The sequence below is a fragment of the Rana temporaria genome, chromosome 9, assembly GCF_905171775.1.
Source record: "Rana temporaria chromosome 9, aRanTem1.1, whole genome shotgun sequence".
NCBI classification, from domain to species: Eukaryota; Metazoa; Chordata; class Amphibia; order Anura; family Ranidae; genus Rana; species Rana temporaria.
Window position 1 is genome coordinate 99546804 of NC_053497.1, and position 26183 is coordinate 99572986.

The 26183-nt window shown below is 41.3% G+C and overlaps 1 protein-coding gene across 5 annotated transcripts in view; it reads left to right on the top strand.

Annotated features, from left to right (window-relative positions):
- ARHGEF9 (Cdc42 guanine nucleotide exchange factor 9) overlaps nt 1-24160 on the top strand; it is a 469420-nt gene extending 445260 nt beyond the window's left edge. For all 5 annotated transcript variants that reach the window (XM_040323963.1, XM_040323964.1, XM_040323965.1 and 2 more), the window contains 2 exons: nt 3483-3551; nt 19130-24160. In XM_040323963.1, coding sequence (XP_040179897.1) covers nt 3483-3551; nt 19130-19317 — 257 coding nt within the window. In that variant the 3' untranslated portion in view covers nt 19318-24160. The remainder of the gene's footprint in view (nt 1-3482; nt 3552-19129) is intronic.
- Nucleotides 24161-26183: the final 2023 nt, after the last annotated feature.

A 26183-nucleotide genomic window follows, 5' to 3' on the forward strand; every position in this document is an offset into this window, starting at 1 on the left:
TGACTTACACCTGCTATTGTGTGGAATAACTTTACGCCGGACGTATGCCTTACGTAAACGGCGTAGATTACTGCAACGGGCGTAAGTACGTTCGTGAATCGGAGTATCTCGCTCATTTACATATTCGGCGCATAAATCAATGGAAGCGCCCCTTGCAGCCAGCATAAATATGCGCCCAAGATACGACGGCGTAGGAGACTTACGTCGATCGGATGGAGCCAAAATTCAGGCGTATCTTATTTCAAGAATCAGGCGCAGAGATACGACGGTGCATCCGTGCACTTACGCGGCGTATCAAAATATACGTCGGCGTAAGTCTTTCTGAATCGGCTATATAACTTTTGCGCAAACCAATTAATATATGCTTATTGCGATTTTTAATAAAAAAACGCAGAGATGATCAAATACCACCAAAAGAGAGCTCTATTTGTGGGAAAAAAGTGTTTTGCTATCCTCTTTACAGCAGTGCTCTATCTGATGAGCTCTGAGCTAATCGGTGTGCTGCTTGTCATTTTACTCTTTAATCGCAGGCTGGGGTAGGAACAAGATCTGTAAATGTTACTTAGGAAGGCCATACACGGTATGGGCAGGCTGAATGTACCAAGTTGATCTATCAATCAACTTGGGTACAACCAGCATTCTGGATTTTGCCCTTGATTAGCCCCTAGCTTCCCCTGCACCCATTTCACTGTGTTGATGGGGAAATCAAGTAATTTTCTATACTGCTTTCACTCCGTGAATGGCCGGCCTTAAAGTGATAATAAAGTCTCGTTTTTTTTGGTGGTAGGTATCACATGGGTAGGTACAGAGCATGATGGGACTGTGAGGCCTATATAGGTCCGATGCAAGGCGCGCATCCGTCATTTCAGCGAGGAGGACCGGCGTGTCAACATCGGGAGAAGGAGAGAAGTGAAGAACATGACGTCACAGCACGGAAGAAGAACTCATCACAGCACGGAAGGAGAAGACGTACAGCACGGAAGAAGACACCGGACAGCGAGACGAAGAACCGGGGTGCGCCGAGTCAACAACGGAGAGCGGCGAAGACAGAAGGAGAACCCCGGAGAGTTGAGAAGACCCGTCGGGATAGCGGAAGAAGAAGAGCCCCGCCGAAGACGCCGGAGGAAACCCGCCGGGGGGGTGGGGGCTTTTTTAAAAGCCACCCCCCCCCGGTGGTGGAAGAGAACCAGACGGCGGCCCCCACCCACCCGAAGACGTCAAAGAAGAAGCCCCCCCTGGTAAAAGAGCTAATAAAGAAGACAGGGGGCGGCCTCCGGAGCAGAAAAATAAAATATTTTAATACACTGTGTGGTTTATTTGTGTTTTTACCACTTTTCTTGCAGGTGAATGGGTAGGGGTACGATGTACCCCATACTCATTCACTTAGGGTGGGGGGCCGGTATCTGGGGGCCCCCTTATTAAAGGGGGCTCCCAGATTCCGATAAGCCTCCCGCCCGCATACCCCGACAACCAACGGCCAGGGTTGTCGGGAAGGGGCCCTGTCCTCATCAACATGGGGACAGGGTGCTCTGAGGTGGGGGGGGCCGCAGTGCGCCCCCCTGCCCCAGAGCACCCAACCCCCCATGTTGAGGGCATGCAGCCTGGTACGGCTCAGGAGGGGGGGGGGCGCTCGCTCGTCCCCACTCCCTTCCTGGCTGGCCGGGTAGCGTGCTTTGGATACGGGTCTGGTATGGATTGTAGGGGGACCCCCTACGCCGTTTTTTCCGGCATAGGGGGGCTCTCCTTACAACCCATAACAGACCTAAGGGCCCGGTATGCTCTTGAGGGGGGACCCATGCCGGATTTTTATTTAAAATCCGGCGGGGACTTCCCCTTCAGGATTCATAACAAACGCCGCACACGTGTAGAATTGGCGGGAATCCAAGTCGGATCTCCCGTCGCTTCTATGACGGCTCTGTCTCCATCGCGGCAAGCCAGCTCGGCGCTGGCTCCCGCGATGGGGCTCGTAGGTGCTCAATCTCGCTGAGAAAGAGAGCGAGATTGACACAAAATCGGGTTCACCTACTGTAGGAGCAGGTTGGTGAACATACCCTTGGCGATAAAGCTCAGAATAGGCGGGAGGAGCATCTGTGTAGGGAGGAGCTTGTGGAAGATGCATGGCTTGTGGATAGACAGACTGTGGATTGGGAGTCTGGGTTGGATAGGCTGGGGCTGAAGGGTACTGGCCTTTGTTATTCATGTCTACAGTACCGCCGAGATTGCAGCGTCTCTGTGTTTTTCCGTGTTGTTGTTGGTGATCGTTGTAATCACCATTTGACTACATTACTAAGCATTGAGGCCACCATTGATTCTAACCAAATCACCAACTCTATTGGCATAAAAGCAGCCCCAAACTTGCAAGGAACCTCCATCACTCTTTACTTCACTTCGACGCATAAACTGCCTCCTGCTACAGCCAAATATTTCAAATTTTGACTCATCAGTCCAGAGCACCTGCTGCTATTCTTCTACACCCCAGTTCCTTTGTTTTCATCCATAGTTGAGTCACTTAGCCTTGTTTTCACTTTGGTGGTATGGCTTTATGGCTGTAATTCTTTCATGAAGACCACTTCTTGGCAGACTTCTCTAGACAGTAGATGGATGTATTTGGGTCCCACTGGTTTCCAGTAGTTCTGTGCTGATGGCACTGCTGGACAACTTCTGATGTCAAAGGGAAGTAAGCATGATGTGTCTTTCATCTGCTGCATTAAGTTTCCTTTGCCAACCACTGCATTTGCCATCCTCTGTGTTCCCCGTTTCTTTGTGCTTTTTCAAAAGAACTTGAACTTGGGGTTTCAAGGTGTGGGGGGGGGGTCTGCTTTGAAATGTTTGCCTGGGAGAGACCTTGCTGATGCAGTATAACTACCTTGTGTCTTGTTGCTGTGCTCAGGCTTGCCATGGTGTATAAAACTGTTTTCCACAACCTCACCTTAGTAGCAGAGTTTGGCTGCTCTTTGCCCAGTCTTGAGCCTCCTACACAGCTGTTTCTGTTTCAGTTAATGACTGTGTTCAAATTGATGATCATTATCACCGGCTTGGTAAAATTGGTTAACCATACACCTGACTCTAATCCTACAAAATCACTGACATGTGTACAAAGTCTGCAAGTGTAGGGATTGATGCTGGTTTGAAGCCAAAGGATAGTCACACCAAATATTGATTTGATTTTGATTTTTCTTCTGTTCGCTCACTTTGCATCTAGTAAATTGATAAAAAAAAACAATTAAAATTATATATTTTTTAAAACATTTCTACTTTACAGCCTTTCACTTTTGCACAATACTGTATATGTATTTTCAAGAATGTGTTGTGCAATAAATGAATTTAAAGATGTTCGTGATCTGTTGCACTGGTTTGTTATAAACATTGTAAAAATGAAAATGCAGTTGTCCATTCTTTAACATTGCATTTACATTTCTGTGAAAGTTATTAGAGGATCATCTGTGGTTTTGTAATTATGAAATTAGTTGTCTCTTTTTCAGGTTTTGAAATATCAGAATACCAGAAGAGGCAAGCGGCAATGACTGTGCGTAAAGTGAGCAAGCAGAAAGGTATGACCTCTGTATAAAGCAGCTGCTGGAGCAAGTCTATTGTAACATCTAATTTGACTTTACATACTGCACAGTATCGATGATTAATTTATTGTGTCTTTAAAGGCATTTAAAAAAATAAAGTAAAGCAGGACTACATGTGTATATCATAATCTGAGGGTCCAAATTTACATACTGTAATAGTTGCCAGTGTCATCCATGTGCACAGTTCAACATTACTCTTTACCCTCCTGAGATGATAATAATGACACACATTCAACTGTGGAGTCACTATAAGAAAAATTGCGGTGCTTCTGCCTTCCGATTGGGCAATCAAGGAGCAGCAGCACTCTAATGAGGTCATCCCTGTGTTCTCCTTGGTCTGTCCAGGTAGAATAATATTCCAGGCCTTTGGTTTCTCAGTGCTCCTTTCCAATCCAGCACATGTGCCAAGAGATGAAATAGAGCAGGGGTCCTCAAACTTTGTAAACAATTTACTGTCATTTAGACCCTGGGAGAGGGAAAAACATTGGCCAGTAAGAGTATAAAAGTATCCGGTGTCAGTTATCTGGTGTAAAAAAGGCTTCATGGTTGGGGAGCAATGGGATTAAAAAATCCTGTGTTGCCTGTGGTTAGAGGAAGGAGAATAATGCCCCATTGTTGGTGTCTGTGAAATGCTGGTGTTGGTGTCTGTGCCAGAAGGACTAGTGCCCCATCATTGCTGTCAGGGAGGGTAATAATGCGTTATCACTGCTGAAATTCGGGAGAAGTAGTGTCATATCATTGGTGTCAGTGGAATGAATAGTGCCCCATCATTGGTTCAGTGGGAGGAATAGTGCCCCATTATTGGTGTCAAAGGGAGGAATAGTGCCATAAGGGCTGCATCTGGCCCATGGTCAGTAGCTTGGGGACCACTGCCTTAGATTATAACGGTTTATGTCTCTAACCTACTACAAGCATCTGTAATGGCTATTGTTTTCTTTGGTGACAGCCATCGGTCTTTGTGGTTTAACCCATTTCACTTTCAAGGAATGCCAGAGGCCTAAAATAATATATCAGCTTGGTTAAATAGTTTGAAATCCATCTTGAAGACATTTTAATTATTTAAAAAAATGCTGCAGGGGCAGAATGCTGATTTCAAGGTTCACCTATTCTGTAAAGTGATCCTACTAGACTGTTGATGCTTTGTAATAGTCATAATGTCAAGCCTTGATAGCTTTGCCCCATTGTTTAAACTTACTGGGCTTCGTGGTTTCACTATACAGTAGCAAAAACAGTAATCTGATGGCCATTGCTAACAGCAGATTAATCTGTTATCACACCAGGGTGAAATTGTTTGAATCTTGTGCGAATTTTTTTACAAATAGACTGTTTGGATTTTTGTTAAATTGCATTCAGATTTAATATTGTCTCTATTTATATATATATATATATATATATATATATATATATATATATATATATATATATATATATATATAGTGCCTTGAAAAAGTATTCATACCCCTTGAAATTTTCCAAATTTTTCACATATTTATTTGTAAATTTGTAAAAAAAAAAAAAACTATTTATCATATTCCTTTCACTTCACAATTATTTGCCACTTTGTGTTGGTCGATCATCTTCTGTCCTCCTACCGAGTGGAGCTCCAACACATCGATACGATCCGAGGCCCCCGAACACCATGACACTTGGGATATTTTCCAAAATCTGGATGATGTGTTTATGACCTTTTGTAACATAGAAGTCCATCTCATCTGGTAAACACAACTGTGTTTGTGGTGGAGGATCCTGTCACACATATCTTGCCAGAGGATCACATGTCATCTTTCCTCACAAGGGATCTTGTCGTTCACTCGTTGGACTTTCGCTTATTCCTTTTATTATTGTTGAATGGACATTTATCCAATTTCTTTTTGCTCTGCACTTACCTATCGTTTTGTAATAGTATATTTTTAACAGACAAAAGGGAGCAAATAGGGTAAGTACATTTTTAGGCTCCTTTCACATGGGCACGTTCCATTTTGATCAGCAGAACTGTCATCTGATCCCCTGCTGATCTGAGCAGACTGGGCAGATGACAGGTCCATGTCCACTCAGTTTCTGCAGAGCTGACACAGACAGTGCCTGCTCTGCTCTATGGGCAGCTGGGTGTAAATGGACTCTGTTGTCCGTTTACACCCAACTACCTCCAACCTGATTCACCTACACGGAGGTGAACGTATCCCCCTTCCATTTGTTTTTATTGGACTGATTTGGATCAGAGGTAGGCGGGTGTAAACAGACATAGGGGTGAATGGACCATCTGATCAGGTCTTCTTGAAAAACCAACAGGTGGACCTGATTGGAACGGTCATGTGAAAGCGGTATTATGGTTTACATAGCATTATGACATAGCATGTCATAATAAGGGCAAAGGTGTCTTTGAAGTGCAGGCTATGATCACCAGTCTATCTTTACCTTCTCTGTGCTGTGTGGGGCAAGATGGCAGCACCCACTGGACAAATAATTGCATATTGGGTGCAATCGGGAGCTTTTTGTTCATTGATTATGAAGTGATAGGTTGTTAATAAGCAGAAGCATTTGACAATGGCTTCTGTAAACGTTCAAAATATAAAGGGTTACTTTAAAGCCTAATTATAGTTTGGGCAATTAACCTATAAAATGATTAAAATGATTCAAACAGCAACTGAAAAAAGCAGCTCTACATGCTTTACTTGCCTGGTAAACCGGTCCAGGCTAATGCTGTGTACACACGATCGTTTTTTCCGATGAAAAGTTGAACTTGTTTAAAATTTTTCAGATGAAAAAAAAAACGAGAGGAAATTCCGATCGTCTGTGTGGAATTCCATCATAGAAAAATCCATGTATGCTCAATATCAAGTCGACGCATGCTCGGAAGCATTGAACTTCATTTTTCTCAGCTCGTCGTAGTGTTTTACGTCACCGCGTTTAGGACGGTCGGAATTTAGTCTGATGGTGTGTAGGCAAGACTGATGAAAGTCAGCTTCATCGGAAATTCCGATGGAAAATTCCATCGGATTTTATTTCATCGGAAATCCGATAGTTCGTACACGGCATTACAGATCCAACAATGCGGTGCTGCTCTTTCAGTTTGAGTGATGCCCAGCATCTTTCCACACACTTTCTGTGAGTTCAGTGCATCAAGGCATTACCCTCCATCCTTGACTCATAGGAAACATGCTTCAACATTTTAGTCACTCCCCTGCCTGGTAAAAAAGGAGGACAAGATGACCTGTGATGTCATGGACCTGGCCAAAGGCACCGTAAAAAAAATTAAGTTTGTAATTTTTTTAAGCGTGCCAGGGGTGCTTTAAAGTAGTGGGGGCCTTTAGTGAAAGGGTGGGGGTGAACACAGCTGGACTTTAAATCTGTGGCTGTTCAAATTGGTTTGCGTAATCAAACATTAGGTTTTACTTTTTTTCAGCTGTAATTCCTTGCTGGTGGTGGTATGGATTCAATCTAAACAATTAAGGTCAGAGGAACCTTCGTCAGCTATTTGTTACAAGTCTCAGTAGTAGCTACATTTCCCCCTACGTTTGCAGTGCAACTATCCCTTATGTCATCACCTTCTAAGGAAGCATTCTGTTAGATTAACTGTTAAAATTGAACTTCATGTCCCTATGGCACTAAAGGGTTTAAGTATTATTAGCTGTACAGACAGCACTTTGCAGTGTAATGGCACGCATGATGCGTGAAGCAAGGGAACTCTGCTGGCAAACCACAAAATGTTCCTCTGAGTGAACACACGTGACAGCATATTGCTGGTAAGAATACATGCTGGTTTTATTGTACAATTAGGATCTTTGGGGAAAGTCCTTTGGCTAAAGCTGATTCATTTTATCCTGACTGCAGCTGTAATCTAAGCTACTCTTGGTAGACACAATAAAATTAGATCTTCTGTCTAGGGTTCTGTACTTCTGTAGCTAGAACATCCCTATAAATATGTAGAACAGGGACAATTAGAGTCTTTTTACATTTTCTCATTCTATTGTAGCAAATATTATGAAGTATAAATAGTTTATTTAGGACTACTAAAGTCTTTTAGCTAGATTCAGAGACGTTTACGCCGGTGTATCAGTAGATACGCCGTTGTAACTCTGAATCTACGCCGTCGTAAATTTAAGCGTATTCTGGAAATCAGATACACTTAAATTAGGCTAAGATATGAGCGGCGTAAGTCTCCTATGCCGTCGTATCTTAGGGTGCATATTTACGCTGGCCTCTAGGTGGCGCTTCCGTTGATTTTGGCGTAGAATATGCAAAGGAGCTAGATACGCTAATTCAGAAACGTACGTGCGCCTGGCACATTTTTTGCAAGTGCTTTGTGAATACAGCACTTGCCTCTCTGACTTACGGCGGCGTAGCGTATATGCGATACGCCTCAAAATTAAGCCAGTCTATCTGAATCTGGCTATTTATGTTGGTGTTTAAGCTTAACTTAAAGGGTCACTAAAGGAAACATTTTTTTAGCTAAATAGCTTCCTTTACCTTACTGCAGTCCTGGTTTCATGTCCTCATTGTTCGTTTTTGCTTTGAAGTAGCTGTAATCCTTCTCTGATCTCCACACTTCCTGCTTGTCTGGCTCCTTATGAAAAAACTCATGCAAGCTTCTCACTGTGGTCCATGATCAAGAAGGTGTGATTACTGTTAGGTAGATTCACAAAGAGTTAGGCCGGCTTATCAGTAGATAAGCCGGCCTAACTCAGAATCTACGCCGACGGATGTTTAAGCGTATGCTCAAACAGAGATACGCTTAAACATATCTAAGATACGACGGCTTGCGCCATCCTATTTTAGATTGCAATATTTTTGATGGCCGCTAGGTGGTGCTTCCATTGCGGTCGGCGTAGAATATGTAAATGAGGGGATACGCCGATTCACGAACGTACGCCAGGCCGACGCAGTACTTTTACGCCGTTTACGTAAGAGATAGGCCGCTTAAAGTTAGAGCTAGGCTCTAATGGAATAGTAATGTCAAGTATGGCCGCCGTTCCCGCCGCGAAATTCGAAATTTTTACATCGTTTGCGTAAGTCGTCCGTGAATCGGGATTTATGTCGTTTACGTCCACGTCGAAATCAATAAGCCCGTACGGCGTACTTAGCCGCAATGCGCACTGGGAAATGTAGGCGCCCGGCGCATGCGCAGTTACAAAATGTGAGGTCAAGCCTCATTACCATACAACACGCCCCCCTCCAACCCATTTGAATTAGGCGCCCTTACGCCCGCCGTGTTTACACTACGCCGCCCTAAGTAAGGAGGTAAGTGCCTTGAGAATCATGTACTTGCCTCTCTTACTTAAGGCGGCGTAGTGTAAACACGCTAGGCTACGCCGCCTTAGATTTGCGCGCCCCTACCTGAATCTACCTATTTGTGTCTTAAACTCCTCAGAACCAATCAGATTCATTTTAAAAACAAACACTGCCCTGTGTTTGTTTGTTTTTGTTCTGTGTGTCTCTGTACTTCACAGAAACATGAAACTCGTTTAAAAACTAAACTGCAGGCACATTATATGACTGATTTTTATCTATTTTTAATCATTTTTAAAAGGAATCAGTTAACTATTATGTCTCTATACCCTGTAAACAGTAATTTCAGCAAAAAAAAAATGTTCTTTACTGCTCCTTTAAGCTTAAGCAAATAGATCAAATACTTATTTCACTCATTAAAATGCAAATCAATGTATAACTTTTTTGAAATGCAATTTTCTGGATAATTTTTGCTGTTATTTTTTTATCTCTTACTGTTAAAATAAACCTACCATTAAATTATAGACTGATCATTTCTTTGTCTGTGGGCAAATGCACAAAATGAGCAGGGGATCAAATACTTTTTTCCCTCACTGTAAAGGTAAGCCAACGAGAAGAGAGTTGCAGTAGTCGAGGCGAGAAATAACCAGGGAGTGAATTAGGAGCTTTGTGGTGTCATTGGTTAGGAGGGGGCATATTTTGAAGATGTTGCGGAGGTTGAGGCAGCAGGCTTTGAAAAGTGATTCGATGTGGGGCTGAAAGGAGAGTTCAGGGTTCAGGACTACACCTAGCTGGTGCGGGGATGGGTTGATGGTTGTGCCATTGATCTTGATAGAAATGCCAGGGGAAGGGGCATGTGGGGGAGAAAATATTGTGAGCCAGGTTTTGGACAGGTTGAGTTTGAGGAAGTGATATGACATCCAGACTGATATCTCTGTTAGTAAATTAGTGATACATGAGTGGTCTGATGTTGTAAGCTGAGGGGCAGAGAGATAGATTTGGGTGTCATCAGCGTAGGAATTATATTGAAAGCCATGGGAGGCTATAAGCTGACCCAGGGAGGAGGTGTCTCTCGTGTCTTGGTGTCCCCAGGATAGGAAATGAAGGGAAATCTGCCCAACAGGTTATAGACAGCAGAAAATAAACTAGTACCCTCTTTTCATCTATGATATGTGTGATATGCAGAGTGGTGAAAGGAAGCAGAGATAAGACACATTTACTTGAACACTCATTCCCTGATCCACCTCTCGCACCCAGCCCACGTGCTTGTATGTGATGTATGCAATGTCACATTCAACCATTTGGAATGGATGTGCAATGATGAGCTCAGGCCAGGGGCATTCTCTGAAAGCAGTCAGGCTGTGTGCAGGATCATAAGTTTGGCCCCCGCAGCTGAGAAAAAGTGCACCACAGGAAAAGTTGGGTGTGATTTTTGATTGCGCTGAATACTGTCTTTAGCTTAAAGGGACTCAGAGTGCCAGGGTTCAGTAGTAAGTGACGCAAAGGTTCAGGAACTATTTCAACAAAGTTCCCAGAAGCTCAACAATAATTCCACAAACTGTCACCTGATTGTGGTTTTCTGAATCACAGTGGAATCCCTTCTTTCTGAGATTGGTCGAGTTGAGTCGAGTTTAGAGGTATCTTAATATAGCGAGGTCTTACCCCGAAGGGTCCCGACGCGCTTAGCGAAGTTCCTGGGGAAAAAAAGACCCAGGGACTAGGAGCTGCAAGGAGCAGCAAAAAGGATGAATTCAGAAAGGCTACACAGGAATCAAGTGAGTCATCTTCCTCCAGATGGTGGGCGGGGCTAGCAGGACTGTGATTTACTTTAGCAGTGGCCAATGACAGGCCTCCTCCTCCTAGAAACAAAGACAGCCCCCCCCCCAGCAGAACTGCACCCAATCTCTTCCCCATCAGAAAAGCTGATGATCGCAGCTACAGCAAAGTTAGAGAACCAAACAGTTTCCCGTCTTTTACAATGTGTGGGGGCACAGTGCCCCCCCCCCCCCCCAGTGCAGGTACGGTGTGGGGAACTCTGAAATTGGAATGCATTAGTGTCTTACTGACATTTGCCTGCTCTGCTGATGGGGAGGGAGTCGAGTGCCGGCAAAAGAGGCTTTGTTTTGCGAGGGGGTTGCCTACCCCTGATTTAAAGCATGCTGTATCTGTATGGAGAAACGGTCTTTACTCAGTTGTGAAGATGTTCCTGAATACTAAAAGATCTCTATACTATGTGCCATTCGTTATATCACCTAGAATACCAGACTGCAGTGTTTGGAGTGATTTCATTGCTAGGAAAATTTGCTACCATAAAAAACAGCTTGCATTCAGCATTTTTTTCTCAGGATTATATTTCCATTGTTTAATAATAATAATCAAATGTGGATATTTAATATAGAGACTATCTAAATTTGTGTGTACCTAAATCCATTAGAATGTGTTAAAAACCAGTTTACAAGCTTGCATTATATATTTGCTTTGCAGCAGCATGCACTGTATATCCCTGTAGGGGTGACAATCCCAGTGGTGTAAGCTGCAGTTGTTCCTTTTTTTTGCCTCCATGATGTCTTCTCAGACACATGAACAGCCTGCAATATTTATTAGGGAGAAATACTCGGTGCAGCTGCTCGCTGCATGAAAACAGGAGGCACGTGGCACTCACATGTTCAGCAAGGAACTTGGCAGCACGGAATGTATTAAATGAAACTTTAATTTCCTACTGGAAAAAAAAAGACGGCATCACTTGCAAATAATTTTTTGTTCCTTTCTTTCTAGGAGAATGTCCTAGTTATACTCTCTGGAAACATCAATATTTCATATAATAAAAAAATATAATAATTAGTAACTGCAAATATAGTGCGTCCGGAAAGTATTCATAGCGCTTCACTTTTTCCACATTTTGTTATGTTACAGCCTTTGCAAAATTATTAAAAATAAAAAACAAAAACAAAATCACATGTACATAGGTATTCACAGCCTTTGCTTAGTACTTTATTGAAGCACCTTTGGCACCAATTACAATCTTGTCTTTTTGAGTATGATGCTACAAGCTTGGCACACCTATTTTTGGGCAGTTTCCCCATTCTTCTTTGCAGGACCTCTTAAGCTCCTTCAGGTTGGATGGGCCTTTAATCTGGTTCATGTCTGGGCTCTGGCTTGGCCACTCAAGGACATTCACAGAGTTATCCCATAGCCACTCCTTTGTTATCTGTGGCTGTGTGTTTAGGCTCGTTGTCTTGTTGGAAGATAAACCTTTCCCCCAGTCCTGAGGTCCAAAGCACTCTGAAGCAGGATTTCATCAAGGATGTCTCTGTACATTGCTTCATTCATCTCTCCATTGATCCTGACTAGTCTCCTAGTTCCTGCTGCTGAAAAACATCCTCACAGCATGATGCTTCCACCACCATGCTTCACTATAGGAATTGTAATGGGCAGGTGACGAGCCGTACCTGGTTTCCTCCAGATATGACGCTTGCCATTCAGGCAAAGGAGTTCAATCTTTGTTTCATCAGACCAGAGAATTTTGTTTCTCATGTTCTGAGAGTTCTTCAGGTGCCTTTTGGCAAACTGCAGGCGGGCTGACATGTGCCTTTTACTGAAGATTAGCTTCCGTCTGAGCATACAGGCATAATTGGTGGAGTTCTGCAGAGATGGTTTTTCTTCTTGAAGGTTCTTCTCTCTCCACAGAGAAATGCTGGAGCTCTGTCAGAGTGACCACTGGGTTCTTGGTCACCTCCCTAACTAAGGTCCACCTCCCACGATCACTCAGTTTGGCTGGGTGTTTCAATCACAATAAATTAATAAAAAAAAACTGCTATTAGATATTGTCATTCTTTGCAAAGAATACCAGTCGCATGAAGTATTTTTGTTTTCACACAATTGGATGATAGAAATGGGCAGGTCTTCACCTTTCCCTTGCAAAAAGTCATGCAAAAAATCCCAGTCTCTTTATGCGTTGTTCTGCCACAGTTTCAGGCAGAACGTTTCTAATATGCTAATCACAAATAGTACATCAAAACACAATAAATGCTGACAGAGATGAATAGCTTACCTCGTTATGTATTCATGATGGGTCCTTGTGATTTATATGGAGTTCTCCTTTAAAGTAAATATAAACTCTAATAATAAATTCCTCCTGTTTGCTCCCTTTTGGTTTGTTAAATATACTTTAAAAACATTTTATTACAGTATATCTGTTTGAAAAGTGCAAGAGTTGTGACCAGAGCTGTGCATGCAGCCAGATATCTTGTAAGCTTCCTGTGCTCTCTGGACAGATATCAGTAAGCATTTTTCTCAGCTATCTGGGCTACAAAACACCTCCCCCTTTTTATGGAGTAGAGAGTGAAATGTTATGTAGTCCTAACACATTGTAAAATAGTCTTTTCTAAATCCTGTGTTAATGGCAGGAGTACCAGGTTAAAATTTAGGAAAAAAGTGTTTAAAGCAAAGTTGTGCAGCCACTGCATCTAGAGCAGTGGTTCTCAACCTGGGGGTCGTGACCCCCTCGGGGGTCAAATGACGATTTGCCAGGGGTCCCCGTATCCTGGGCTGTTCCTGAAGCCCGCACCGCTCTACCAGTCTTTTCACAGCTGCCCAGCAGAGCTGTTCCTAGAGAACGTGGCCGCCCACTTAGCCTCATCGCAGCCGCCCATTCAGTTCATGGCATGGCTGGGGGGACAGAGACTAGAGGTCAGCTGACTGGTGAGGAATGTGAAGTGGGAGGCGCTGGAGGAGACCCTATCTCTTGATTTCGGCATAGGTGTCACTGCTACGAGACACCCCAATGTCAGAGACACAGTGAGTAACACTAACTGTGATTATAGTTGCCATTAAAAGCCCCCACTACAGTTCTCAGATCAGCAGATGACCTTGATTAAGAGCACCAAAGTTGGCTGATGAGAAGCCCCCGCTGCACTGCCACTCATCCCATTCCCCCCACTCCCCAGAGTAAGAGAATAAATAAAGAATACATGAAAAGAAGGGGAGAAACAAAGAAAAAGGGAGAGCAAGAATAAGAGAGAACAAGAAATACAGCTAGAGAGCGAGGGATGGGGGGAAAAAAACAAGAAATTAGGATAGAGAGAGATAAAAGGGAAAAAAAGGAGAACAACGAGAAAGAGTGATACATCCTAAAATGTACCATAAGGGGTTTTAATACTGTACGAGTGGAAGGGACTTAGGGAGCGATAAATGTCCGTGGGTTTGGGGGCGCAAATTGTCTTGCCTTGAGTGCTGACAACCCACGCTACAAAAATAATTTTACTGTTGGGGGTCCCCACAACTTGAGATATTTTATCAAGGGGTCACGGCACTAGAAGGTTGAGAACCACAGATCTAGATCTAGCTGAATACTACAAATGTTTCTTCTTGGCTTTAAGCATCTCTAAAGCCCTGTCTGTACACACGCTCGGTTTTCTCGGTGGTAAAAAGTCTGCAGAGAAAACCAAGGGGAAAGCAGAGAACCCGGCAGGCAAACTGCCATGGAGCTTTGGCCGGGAATCATGGCCATGTATGCTCCATCGGCACTGCCTCGCAGTGTTTCCCATAGGTAAGTAGTAGATCTGGCAGAAAAAAAGCTGCCAGGAATCCCGACGGGAAAATAAAGATCAGGTTCACTATTTTCCCGCCGGGATTCCCGGCTGTTTTCCTGACGGGAAAACTGCGAGGAAGCATACACATGTCCGGTTTTCCCGGCCAAAAGCTCTCCTGACAGTTTTCCTGCCGGGAAAACCGGTCATGTGTGTACAAGGCTTTAGTGTTCTGAAAAGTTATAAGCTCTCTATTTTGCCCTTAAATTGAGAAGTCAGGAACAGAAAAGATCATCTGTGCCAACAAAAGATTATCATTTCTATTGCCAGGTAGCAGTTTTGCAATGGATTGGTCTGTCACATTGCATCTTATTTGCATGAGCTTAGCAGGTTTCCAGGTGCCGCAATAAAGTACGACATCTATTCTGGTGTTTAAGACGGATACTAATTCTTCGCACACTCCAAGCTAAGAAAACATACCGTAATTTCACATTCATAATGTCTCATTATTATGTCGCCTTTTATGTCTTGTTCCCAAATGATTTCTACAATATCTATGCTGCCCTCTGGTTATACCCAATGATAGAAGAAAAGTCACATAATAAGTAAAACAATAAAACAAACTTTTTCTTAATAAAAGAGCTATAGTAAATAAAAATAAAAACACTACGTTTTAGTTTAACCCCTTAATGACGAAAGTCGGAACAAATCTTATCACTTGAACACGTTTGCAACTTGGCACGTGTTAATAAAACTTTACAAATCTTTATAGCAAAAGTCATTAATAATGCCCATAATATTTTTAATATGTGCAATATGTTATTTTCTGTTACCTAAGTTGTCTTTCACATGGTAAATGTAAAAGTCCCTAACATTTTGACCTAATGCCGCGTACACACGGTCGTTTTTTGTCTTCATTTTAAAAAACGACGTTGCCTACACACCATAGTTTTTTCAAAATGCTCTAGCAAAGCGCGGTTACGTTTTCCCCACACACGGTCATTTTAAATGACATTTTTAAAAATGTTGTTTTTTTTTCATTACAAAAAACGACCGTGTGTACGCGGAGAAAATAGCCTAAAAACAGAGAAAATAGCCTAAAAACATTTAACCAGAAAAGTAAGTAGCATAAAACAATAGTCTGCAAACTTATAACCAATTGAGTAAGGCTTTGTAAGCTAAAACACAATAGCTTTTTGTAGTATGCTGGGCCTCTTGATTTTTAATTAAAAAAACTCTACAGATTATGTATGGGTCCCAGCATTGACTTTTTTTGAAAAATAAGTAGATAGGGCTGATGAAAGCCCAGCTAGGAGACCAACACCTGCTGTATAATGATAACAGACAGGAAGTTACCCGACCATTTCATATTCCTGATATGTGCCTGTTGTACCATGAACTTGTATGAGACAGTATCCCATTCTCTTTGTATTGCTTCCTCTATGTGAAATCCTTGGTGTTTCTGATGGTCTCTCTGCTTTCCTATTAAAAACTGACCACACTAAATAAGTTAATCTTGGTCTTATCAGACCACAGGACATGGTTCCAGTAATCCATGTCCTTAGTCTGCTTGTCTTCAGAAAACTGTGTGTGGGCTTTCTTGTGCATCATCTTTAGAAGAGGCTTCCTTCTGGGAAGACAGCCATGTAGACCAATTTGATGCAGTGTGCTGCGTATTGTCTGAGCACTGACAGGCTGACCCCCCACCCCTTCAATCTCTGCAGCACTCATATGTCTATTTCCCAAAGACAACCTCTGGATATGACGCTGAGAACATGCACTCAACTTCTTTGGTCGACCATGGCGAGGCCTGTTCTAAATGGAACCTGTCCTGTTAAACTGCTGTATGGTCTTGGCCACCTTGCTGCAGCTCAGTTTCAGGGTCTGGCAATCTTCTTATAGCCTATGCCATCTTTATGTAGAAAAATAATTCTTTTTTTCAGAGCCTCAGAGCTTTCTTTTCCATGAGGTGCCATGTTGAACTTCCAGTGACCAGTATGAGAGAGTGAGAGCGATAACACCAAGTTTAACACACCTGCTCCCCATTCACACTTGAGACCTTGTAACGAGTCACATGATACCTGGGAGGGATAATGGCCAAGTGGGCCCAATTTGGACATTTTCACTTAGGCGTGTACTCACTTTTGTTGCCAGCAGTTTAGACATTAATGGCTGTGTGTTATTTTGAGGGGACAGCAAATTTTCACTGTTATACAAGCTGTGCACTCACTTCTTTACATTCTTTACATTGTGGCAAAGTGTAATTTCTTCAGTGTTGTCACATGAAAAGGTAGAATAAAATATTTTCAAAAATGGGAGAGGTGTACTTACTTTTTTTAAGATACTGTATACACTGTGTATTGAAATATATGAATGGGTTGTTGAGTAACAATTTTTATGTATGGGGTAAGAACTGTGTTTTTATGGTGGTAATTTGATGTTTTTAAATGGGTTATATACATATAATAAAGTGATGTACAGAGTTATTTGGGTGTTTTACTATAAGGAATCCTTCATTTATTACTATTTTGTCTAATATTTGTCCATTTTCACTGGGACTGAAAGTAAGAGAAAATCCAAAATTCAGAGTTACTAACAGGAGAAGTGGAAGAATCTTTCAATAGGGACACTTCTTTTGATGTCATTTCTCCAATAATCTATGGACCAGATTCATGAAGAATCGCGGCGGTGTAACTTATCCTAGATAAGTTACACCACCGCAATTTTTCATCGCAAGTGCCTGATTCACCAAGCACTTGCGATGAAAACCTACGGCCGCGGCCTCCGGCGCAAGGCGGGCCAATTCAAATGGGCGTGTGCCATTTAAATTAGGCGCGCTCCCGCGCCGGACCTACTGCGCATGCTCCGTTTCCTAACTCCCGCCGTGCTTTGCGCGCTGTGACGTCATTTTTTTGAACGGCGATGCGCGTAGCGTACTTCCGTATTCCCGGACGGCTTACGCAAACGACGTTGATTTTAAAATTTCGACGCGGGAACGACGGCCATACTTTAGACAGCAATGACTAAAGTTAAGGCACCAAAAAAAAGTGTAACTTAGCGACGGGAAACTATACTAGCGGCGATGTAGCGAACGCGTAAAACTGTTGTGGATCGGCCGTAACTCCTATTTTGCATACCCGACGCTGGTTTACGACGCAAACTCCCCCCAGCGGCGGCCGCGGAACTGCATCCTAAGATCCGACAGTGTAAAACAATTACACCTGTCGGATCTTAGGGATATCTATGCGTAACTGATTCTATGAATCAGCCGCATAGATAGAAACAGGGATACGACGGCGTATCAGCAGATACGCCTGCGTATCCCTTTTGTGAATCTGGCCCTATGTTCCTTACTTTGGGGAACTCTCCTGTCACTTTATGTTGTGTCTGTAGGACAGAAGGCAAAGTGAAATCTCCCCAAAGGGACAAAGGTGGCAACAAAACCTGCCAGGGTTTTAAAGCAGTTGTAAACCGCTGCACATATTTTTTTCTTGCCTGCAAGGAAAAGACATAATGTGCTAGTATGTATCGCATACTAGCACATTATGTAAAACTTACCTCAAAACAAAGCCTTCCAGCGATGGAATATCATTACTAGAGACAGCGCCCATCTTCACCTGGTCTTTTTTCCGGGTTCGCTGATTCAGGCTCTGTGACTGTCTGGAGCCGCGATGACGTCACTCCTGAGCATGCATGCGTGTGGGAGCTGCCGGTCACGGCACAGGGCTCTAAAGAAACGGCACGGGCGACCGTTTCTTCAGAGCGCATGCTCCAGTGATGTCACTGGCTGAATGTACAGTAAATATCTCCTAAACAGTGCACGTTTAGGAGATATTTACACTACCTATAGGTAAGCCTTATTATAGGCTTACCTATAGGCATAGGTGTGCGTAGCCTATTACATTATGGTGTGGACCCCAAAGCTCAAAAACACATTACCGATAACTCACAATGTTTATTCAGAAAGGGAAGGGGCCGGCGAATTACATATTTACCGGCCCCTTCCCCCACTCATCCTAAAACATCTCCACAGTAACAGCTGGTGGGGAAGGAGAGGATTAAAGCCGGTAGCGCTGTGGGAGGAAAGGGAGGGCAGTAGTGGGAATCTGTGCTGCACAGGGTGATTGGGGTGTGCCTGGGCACACCTGGCACACCCTGTGCGCACGCCTATGCCTATAGGTAAAACCTAAAAATGTAAGTTTACTTCCTCTTTAACAATTACGTACTCTGGCCAAGGCAAAACAAAGTTTTGAATTTAAATACAGGATATATTCTAAATCAGGTTTTCTGCATGCATACAACCCTTATATTTTAAGCTTTAACTAAATTGCAAGCTACAAATGTCCTAAAAAATAAACTGATTTGGTAATATAAGGAAAAAACTGAAAATGCTAATGCAACATAACCCTTGTTATCCTTTTCAGCTCCGAGACCTACATTTAGCCCTGTTAGGTCAATGTTTTTTATTTACATTTTATTGCTCTTTGTGCCCCTTTTGGAGGGATTACCCCAGATTAGGATGCAGGTAGCAAACACAATAAGTAGCATGGGGAAATGTCTCCAAAGAGCACATGAGCAGAAATAAAAGCCAGTTAGAAGTTAATTCTCCTTTTTATCAAAAACTAAAATAAACTAAACTAAAATAAATAAATAATTTTTTGAAGTTTGGAGTTCACGTGATAATTCGATAGTTCTTATTGGACAGTTCAAGTAAATAGTCTTTAATTTGCATGGGTTTATTGCAAATGTAGAACTTTCTAAAAATTTGAAATGTCTAACTATGTCTTTTTTGTCTTCCAGCTGGTGTCAGCTGCCCTCGCTCAGTACCTCCAGCATATCCGCCGCCTCAGGAGCCAGGGGCCATCCAAGGACAGTATATGGTGACCGACGGCATTTCACAACCACAAGTTTTTGAGTTCACTGAACCTAGAAGAAGTCAATCCCCGTTCTGGCAAAACTTCAGCAGGTTGACGCCTTTCAAAAAATAATACAGAAATTTAAATATATAAATATATATATTGAGAAAGGAGTATTAAAATTAGAAAAAAAAGAAATTATATTTATAGATGGACCTTTTTTCGGAGAAGCACTGTTGCAATTATTCTATGAAAGGACCAAAAAAAAAAAGAAACAAACAAGAAAACTAACTAAAAACAAAAAACTTTTTACTCCTTAAAATATTTCATTTTATTTCCCCCCGTCGGACATCAGGAACTGCTCTGCTTTGAAAAGCTCCATGAACCATTTTCTCTCCCTGTAGAGTTTCATTCACAATCAGAAGACTTTTACCGTTTCTCTTCTCAGACTCTGGGACCTTCCTTCGCTTTCCATGTTAGTGACCACTCACGTTTACGAGTCACCTGGTTTCCAGTGGAAATTGCACATTTTGTTTAAAAAGAACATTCTCTCTGATTTAGGATGGAAACACAGTGGTTAAAGGAAATAATTCAAACAAAACCTACAAGCTGCTTTCATTTCATAATATCCATCAACATACATTCCCATGCCTGCAGATCCAGTGGGACTGCCAAAGAGCTGCTAGTCCCCCTGGTGCTGGAAGGTTTGCCCATGCCTCATTCTCATTCATTCCTCGAGAGCAACCATTTTGAAAGTGGTCACATTCTCAACTAAGCACCGCTGCACAAGAAATGACAGGGGAAGCTTATAGAATGCATTGGCTAGGTAAAAGATGCGTTAACCTAGAAGAACAGTGTTTGGAAATGGAACAGAGGGACAGCACCCTACGCTAGTTGTGCATTATTAACTAATCTTATTGTTTGAATCTCTGTTTGTTCACAGGGTATGAAGAAGCAGGAAAAGTAGAAATTTAGCTTCTTGCTCACCTGCTGATCCTCCACTATTGTAGCTGTAGCAGAGCTTTGTAGTTCCCAGTGAGTCTGCTAGCTACTGTGCAGTCCCTCTATTGCTTTAACTATTCCGTAAATGTTCTCAGATAAGGATAAAACATGGCTTGTTACACTTTTATCACATTGTGATATTTATTTCCTGTTCTTCCCAAAGAGTATGGGTTTTATTGTTTTGTCTTTTTTTGGGGTTAGTGAATGCCGTCACTTCAGTTGTCTGAGTGAAGAAATCGGCAGCAACGTTTATTTTTTTGCTGCCAGTCACTGTTATTTTTATTTGGGGTCACTGTGAGCTTTGTAACTAAAATAACATGTGAAATGAGAAAGATCTGCTGCTTGACATCCTTACACATTTGGTGATCATTCAATGCTGCATCCTCATTTCTGCCTGAAGCCATGCTTGCTTGGGAGAGGCAGTGGTTAGTGCTAAACTTCCTTGTCCAAATGGCAATAATGTCTATGGTGTAAAATCCCTAAGGCTCCGCGTGTGCTCAGCAGAGCACTTTAGCCTAAAGGGAAGCAGCTTACTAAAAAAAAAAAAAAAAAACTGCTTACAGTCTTGGTGCTGGCTTGAGGTCTAATATGTTGTGACAAGTATTACATATTCTCTTTGCATCTAATTGCAAGTCATTGGGTTTCCTTGTACATTGCCATTTACAAATACTTTTAGCTTTTCCATGTTCCCTGCCCTTTAACCTCTGTTCCTTTTATTTAAGAAGCATTCCTTCTACCCATCTCACACTCTTCCTTCATTGGTAACTACATTATTTAAGTGTAAATATATGAACACTTTAGGTCTTCTTTTCTATAATCCCTCTGCACCATTCCTGTTCTGCTTTCTCTCATATTTAGTATTCAGTGTAGCGCCTCTTTCCATGCTGCAGACGATGTAGGCTCATTCATTTAAATGGGTCTGCTTTCCCCCAGAGTAAAGAGGAAGACAGTGTCAGAGCTTATTAAACAGTTGCCTTTGTTTCATGTCTCACGTTGCTTTCCCAAGGTGCTCCCATCATTTTGTTTGTAGAGTCTGGCTGGTTTTTACATTCGCCCATCGTTCTGCTACACTTCATATACAACACTTTGATGATTGAGTCTAGTCTGCTAGCACACTACTGCCAGCTGTACCCACCTCTCACTGTGCTGAATGATACTGTGTCAGGTGCCTTGGGACTAGCAGTTTATGGACCACCAGCAGGAATCGGAAGCTTAACTCACAAGATATGAAGGTGCATCCACTCTTACTATTAGTTAAAAATGACGTCACTCTTTGTAGCTAACAACTTTGTGTTATATTTTTACCATTATCATAAATACATACTTGTGAGTTTATTTGACAACGTAAAGAGCAACATAAAAAGGGCAATAACCCATAAAAACGTACAATCAGCCTGAAATGGAAATAAGGTAAATGTGATTGGTTGTTGCAGTGGGTTACTGCACTTTAAACATCAGCATTGCTCCTTGCACTGCCTTACTAAAGAAGTCCATTGGATTTTGTTCACATGATTTAAATACATGACATATCAATTCTGAATCCTGTTTATGTCTCGTATAGAGACTGAGAGATGATAAAGCTTTTTATGGCACGAGCTGCATGTCTACAAGCTGCATCCTATTACCTAAAAAATATCGTTTTTCTGGATTAAAGAGATCAATGTAATATATAACTTACTGTAAGCGATTTCAGTGCATAGGAACACACACACACACACACAATAGGTGCACTGATATCTTACTCATTGGAGTATTACACCCAATGAACTTGTGACAATCATATGAACAGAATGAACAATGAATGTAATGTGGCTATAGCCAACAGAGGGAACTACACTGTAGTATTTACATTTCAAAAACTGCAGTGGTAAACTTGTATCATATTCCTTATTCAGGGAATAACAACAAATGTTTTTTGTCCAGATATAGCACAACTAATTAAAAAAAAATATGTTTATTTTTTAATCCTTGTCAATTTTACATTGCGGTATATCAACTATATACTGAATCAAAATACAATTCAACATCTGTTGAAACTGTTGAAATTGAGAGCATGAAGGTTGCAGTGCTGAGCCTGCGTTCATTGCGATAAAATAAAATTATAGGCCATGTGCAATTCTTCTTGAAACTGTGCCTCTCTTTATGTACAAAGGTTATGTTTATGCCCTACTTCTCAATACCTGGAAGCTATGTAAAGCCTTTATAACTTGATTGCGCAATAAGATCAGTAAATCTTTTGTAAATGGATGTTAACAGGTTGAGCTGTAAGAATGAATGCACCTTCCTGGTAGCAACACCTAGCTTTCATGGAAATATGCATATCTGGACTTTCTACCTCCTTGGGTTTCTCTGTCTGGTGTTGGATTCAGAGGACGTGTGTGTTTACACATGTTTTACATTTTAGGACCAGTTCTAAATCAAATGTTATACTTAGGCAGGGATTTTAATCTGTTATATTTATTTTTTTATTTCTTTCTCCAGTTTAAAACTTGGCCATTTAAATATTGCTAAATTTAGAGTATGAAAAGGGTCACAGCTATAAAGTATTTTTTTTTCTGTTTGATTCATGTATTAAAGCCTAACTACAACCAAAAGTATTTTTTTTTTTTTTTTTAGTATGGAAAGAGTTACAACCTCTGTCTGGGTTTTTTTGCTGTTTGTGATAACACTAGTGAGAATATGCTCTGCTCATTTCTTGTCTCAGTGAACCCAGAAGGGAAATGATGGGAAAAGGGGTTACCAGAGCAGAAAAACATGGACATCAATAAAAGCCAGAAAAAAAAGGTTCTAACCTTTCCCTGCTCTACTAAAATACAAATGTTTTTGTTACTGTCTATTCTTCTATAGATATTTCCTGTTCTGACTGCCAGGTCAGGAAGTTAGCAAAAATCTCCCCAGTGGGGACACACAATACCATTTAAACCTGACCTGAGGTTCTAACCCTCAATCACTCTTTCCAAAACTAAAAACAAAAGATTTAAGAAATTAATAGAAGTAGATGTTTTAATGGGGTTGTCCCTTTAAGGTTATAATAGGTTCATACAGTAGTTTAGGTTTATATAATTTTATTCTCTGAGCTGCAAAATGTGATCAGCTCTGCAAGTTCCTATAGTTTGCCTTTGAGCGTGGGGAAGAGGGATCCACTTCAAAAAGTACTGTGTTCAGCTTTATCTATTGTGGATAGTGCTACTGAAAGTTATGTTAAGGTGTGCTTATAAAATGTAATACAATGCTTACAGTGAAACACTATGGCAAAGAATTAATGGAAGAGCACTAGTATGTAAAATCCTTTACTTCTTTGGGTAGAAGTTACATAGCAAATCATGATCATACATTTCATAAGCACAGACCAAGAGGAGTGCCAGAATGTGATGCTGTTGTGCAGTAGAGATTGCCCTCTTATACTTTAATGAACTATGTACTCTACTCTGTAAAGGAGGCATGTAAGGATTTTGCATGCTGGTGCTCAGTCTTTTATTTCACTTTTCTGCTATGGATCCTTCTCCCTCAAGCTTATGTTACAAAGGGAGACATTCAAGAACCTGTGTTGTAAGAATGTTGGATTTTTCAGTTCAAAATTGGAGTAGAGAATGTAATGGAGTTCATTTAGGTTTCTTTCATCTGACATCACGCTTATATATGAGTGATGGGTAACACAATCTTTTGGGGAAGACCTTACACATCATAGCAGTAACATATTTACTTGCCTTGGACTGTTCCAAATTGTAAGACACAGATGAGTGCCATCTTTAATGTTTGTGTCTTTTGAGTATTTTACTACTGATTTGCTGGCAGTGATGGAAGACCGCTATATGAACCTGACTATTCAGACTATTTTCCTACCTATATTATATCCCTGGTAATCATGTAAAATTGTTTTCTGAAAAGGTTGGGCTGTCATGTTCTGTCCATTTTACCAACCTAAGTCTAAGTCTTATTTCTTTACTTTAGACAATAAACAAACTGCAACATGTTTTTGTGGATAAATTGCAATACCCGCATGTACAAAACTGTGTCCATAAAATGTCTCACGATGACCCTGATTTTGCCCATTACGAATAGCTTAATGATATGTGCAATCTGTTAGTATAGTGACAGAGGACTATGACATTTTTCATTTGCTGGAGTGTAGTGCATATTGTCCTAAGAAATCATTCCAAAGGTTAAGTGTTTAAACTACCCAGGATTGTAGGGCGTTGTTCAAGCAATCTACAAGGATCTGCGTCACTGCAGTGCTTCACCCTATTTGCTGCTACAAAAACATTTCCTTTAGGAGTCAGGATGCTCCGCCATTAGTGTACAGTAACCTTTATACTCAAGTCATAGATCTGTGCCATACTGTATAAAATGTACCTACTGATGTCTAACCTATTTATATAAATGCAGAGAAGCCATTGTTTTAATGTGCCAAAACAGTGTTGTGCCACATATTACTGATACAGGGAAATACTGGGGGTTGAACCCCTAGTACTCAGCTACATTTGGATTATTTGTACTTTTAAATGATCCCTTGAGAATCCATGACGTAAAGCTCATTTTAATTGCATTAAAAATAGAGAATACTGCACCAGGTTTAAATAATGTTATTGTACAGTATGATAAGGAAGCAGGGTGTTTATCCAAACTTGGTGCTACTTTTAACTGTTAGTTCGCATTATCACTAGTAAACCACTGAATCACCCTCCATTTGCTTTTGCGTTTACTATGACTCGTCAGTCACAAATACTATTATTGTTAAACTCTGCGTGAGTCTTAAAAACCAATAGAGCAGATGATGGTAACCTGCAGCTGTAGAGCTACATTTTCTGGCTGGCAAAGGATCATGGTACTTATAGTTTCAAAACTGCTCACGAGGCAGCAGATTTAGTGCTAGAATGAAGAGATCCTGCAACTTGTTCAGTCAACCATTGCACAACGTGGTTATTTAACGCATACTTTGCATTATTTAACAAAAAATATTATGAACAAAAAAAACACACCCTAAAAATTGTCCCAAAATACCCTAACCTTGGGTATGTGCAGTATGTAATTTCCAACTTTTCTCTAAGTAAGAGATAAGCCAGTGCATGACCTTTACTGTCTTAAAGGAAATTATGGAAATGTGCCTCAGCATCTAAATAAAGACAATTTTTTTTTTTGTTTTTATAAAGAATGGGCCTTAAAGTTGGGGGCTCATGGGGACCACAGGACGGACCAGTAGCCTGCATTTACACAATGTGAGGTTGGTTTAAAAAAGTTTTCGTTAAGGCAAATTGATATTTAGCAAAACAATACAATTGAAGGCATTAGTGTTAACAGTTCCTGTTGTAAAATTTATGACAGTAGCATGTCATCTTGTATAGAATTAGAGAAGACTCTGCAGAATTCTGTGTAGTTCTTTTGGACTGGTCAGTTATTCACTTCAGGCGATTACTAAGTTACAGAGTTTGGTGTACACACACATCATGCCGTTATTATATTTAATGTTCTGTACATCCTTTTATATGATGTACAGTACAGTACCACGCTTAGATTAGACTTTATGTAACTTTCATAATTCCTATACTGCATTTTTGTGTCTGACTTCAATAATTCAGGTCTTATACGTGAGGCGTATCCTGCATTGAGATCCCTTTTAATTAAAAACATTTACACTTCATGCCACAGCAAAGTAGTCATTTTCTATAAGTGTTGCTTTATTCCAGAGGTGTTACCTAAGAGTTGAATTTGGGGTTGCTATGGTTATAGAATATACATTTTTTTGGTTCCTTTTTGTTTTTGGGATGCAAAGTATTGGCACGTTAACTTGTCACGATCATTCTTTGACACTAGCAGTCCCTCTATACAAAGGTTATAGGTCTCTGCGCCACAAAATGACTTCCCTCACTATTTATGCTTTCTATTCCTTTTTAATTTTACAGCAGCCAGTAAATGTACCTAGGATTGAAGTAGGTATTTATACGTAAAGCGCTGTGTAAATTGACAGTGCTATATAAGTACCTGAAATAAATAAAGTA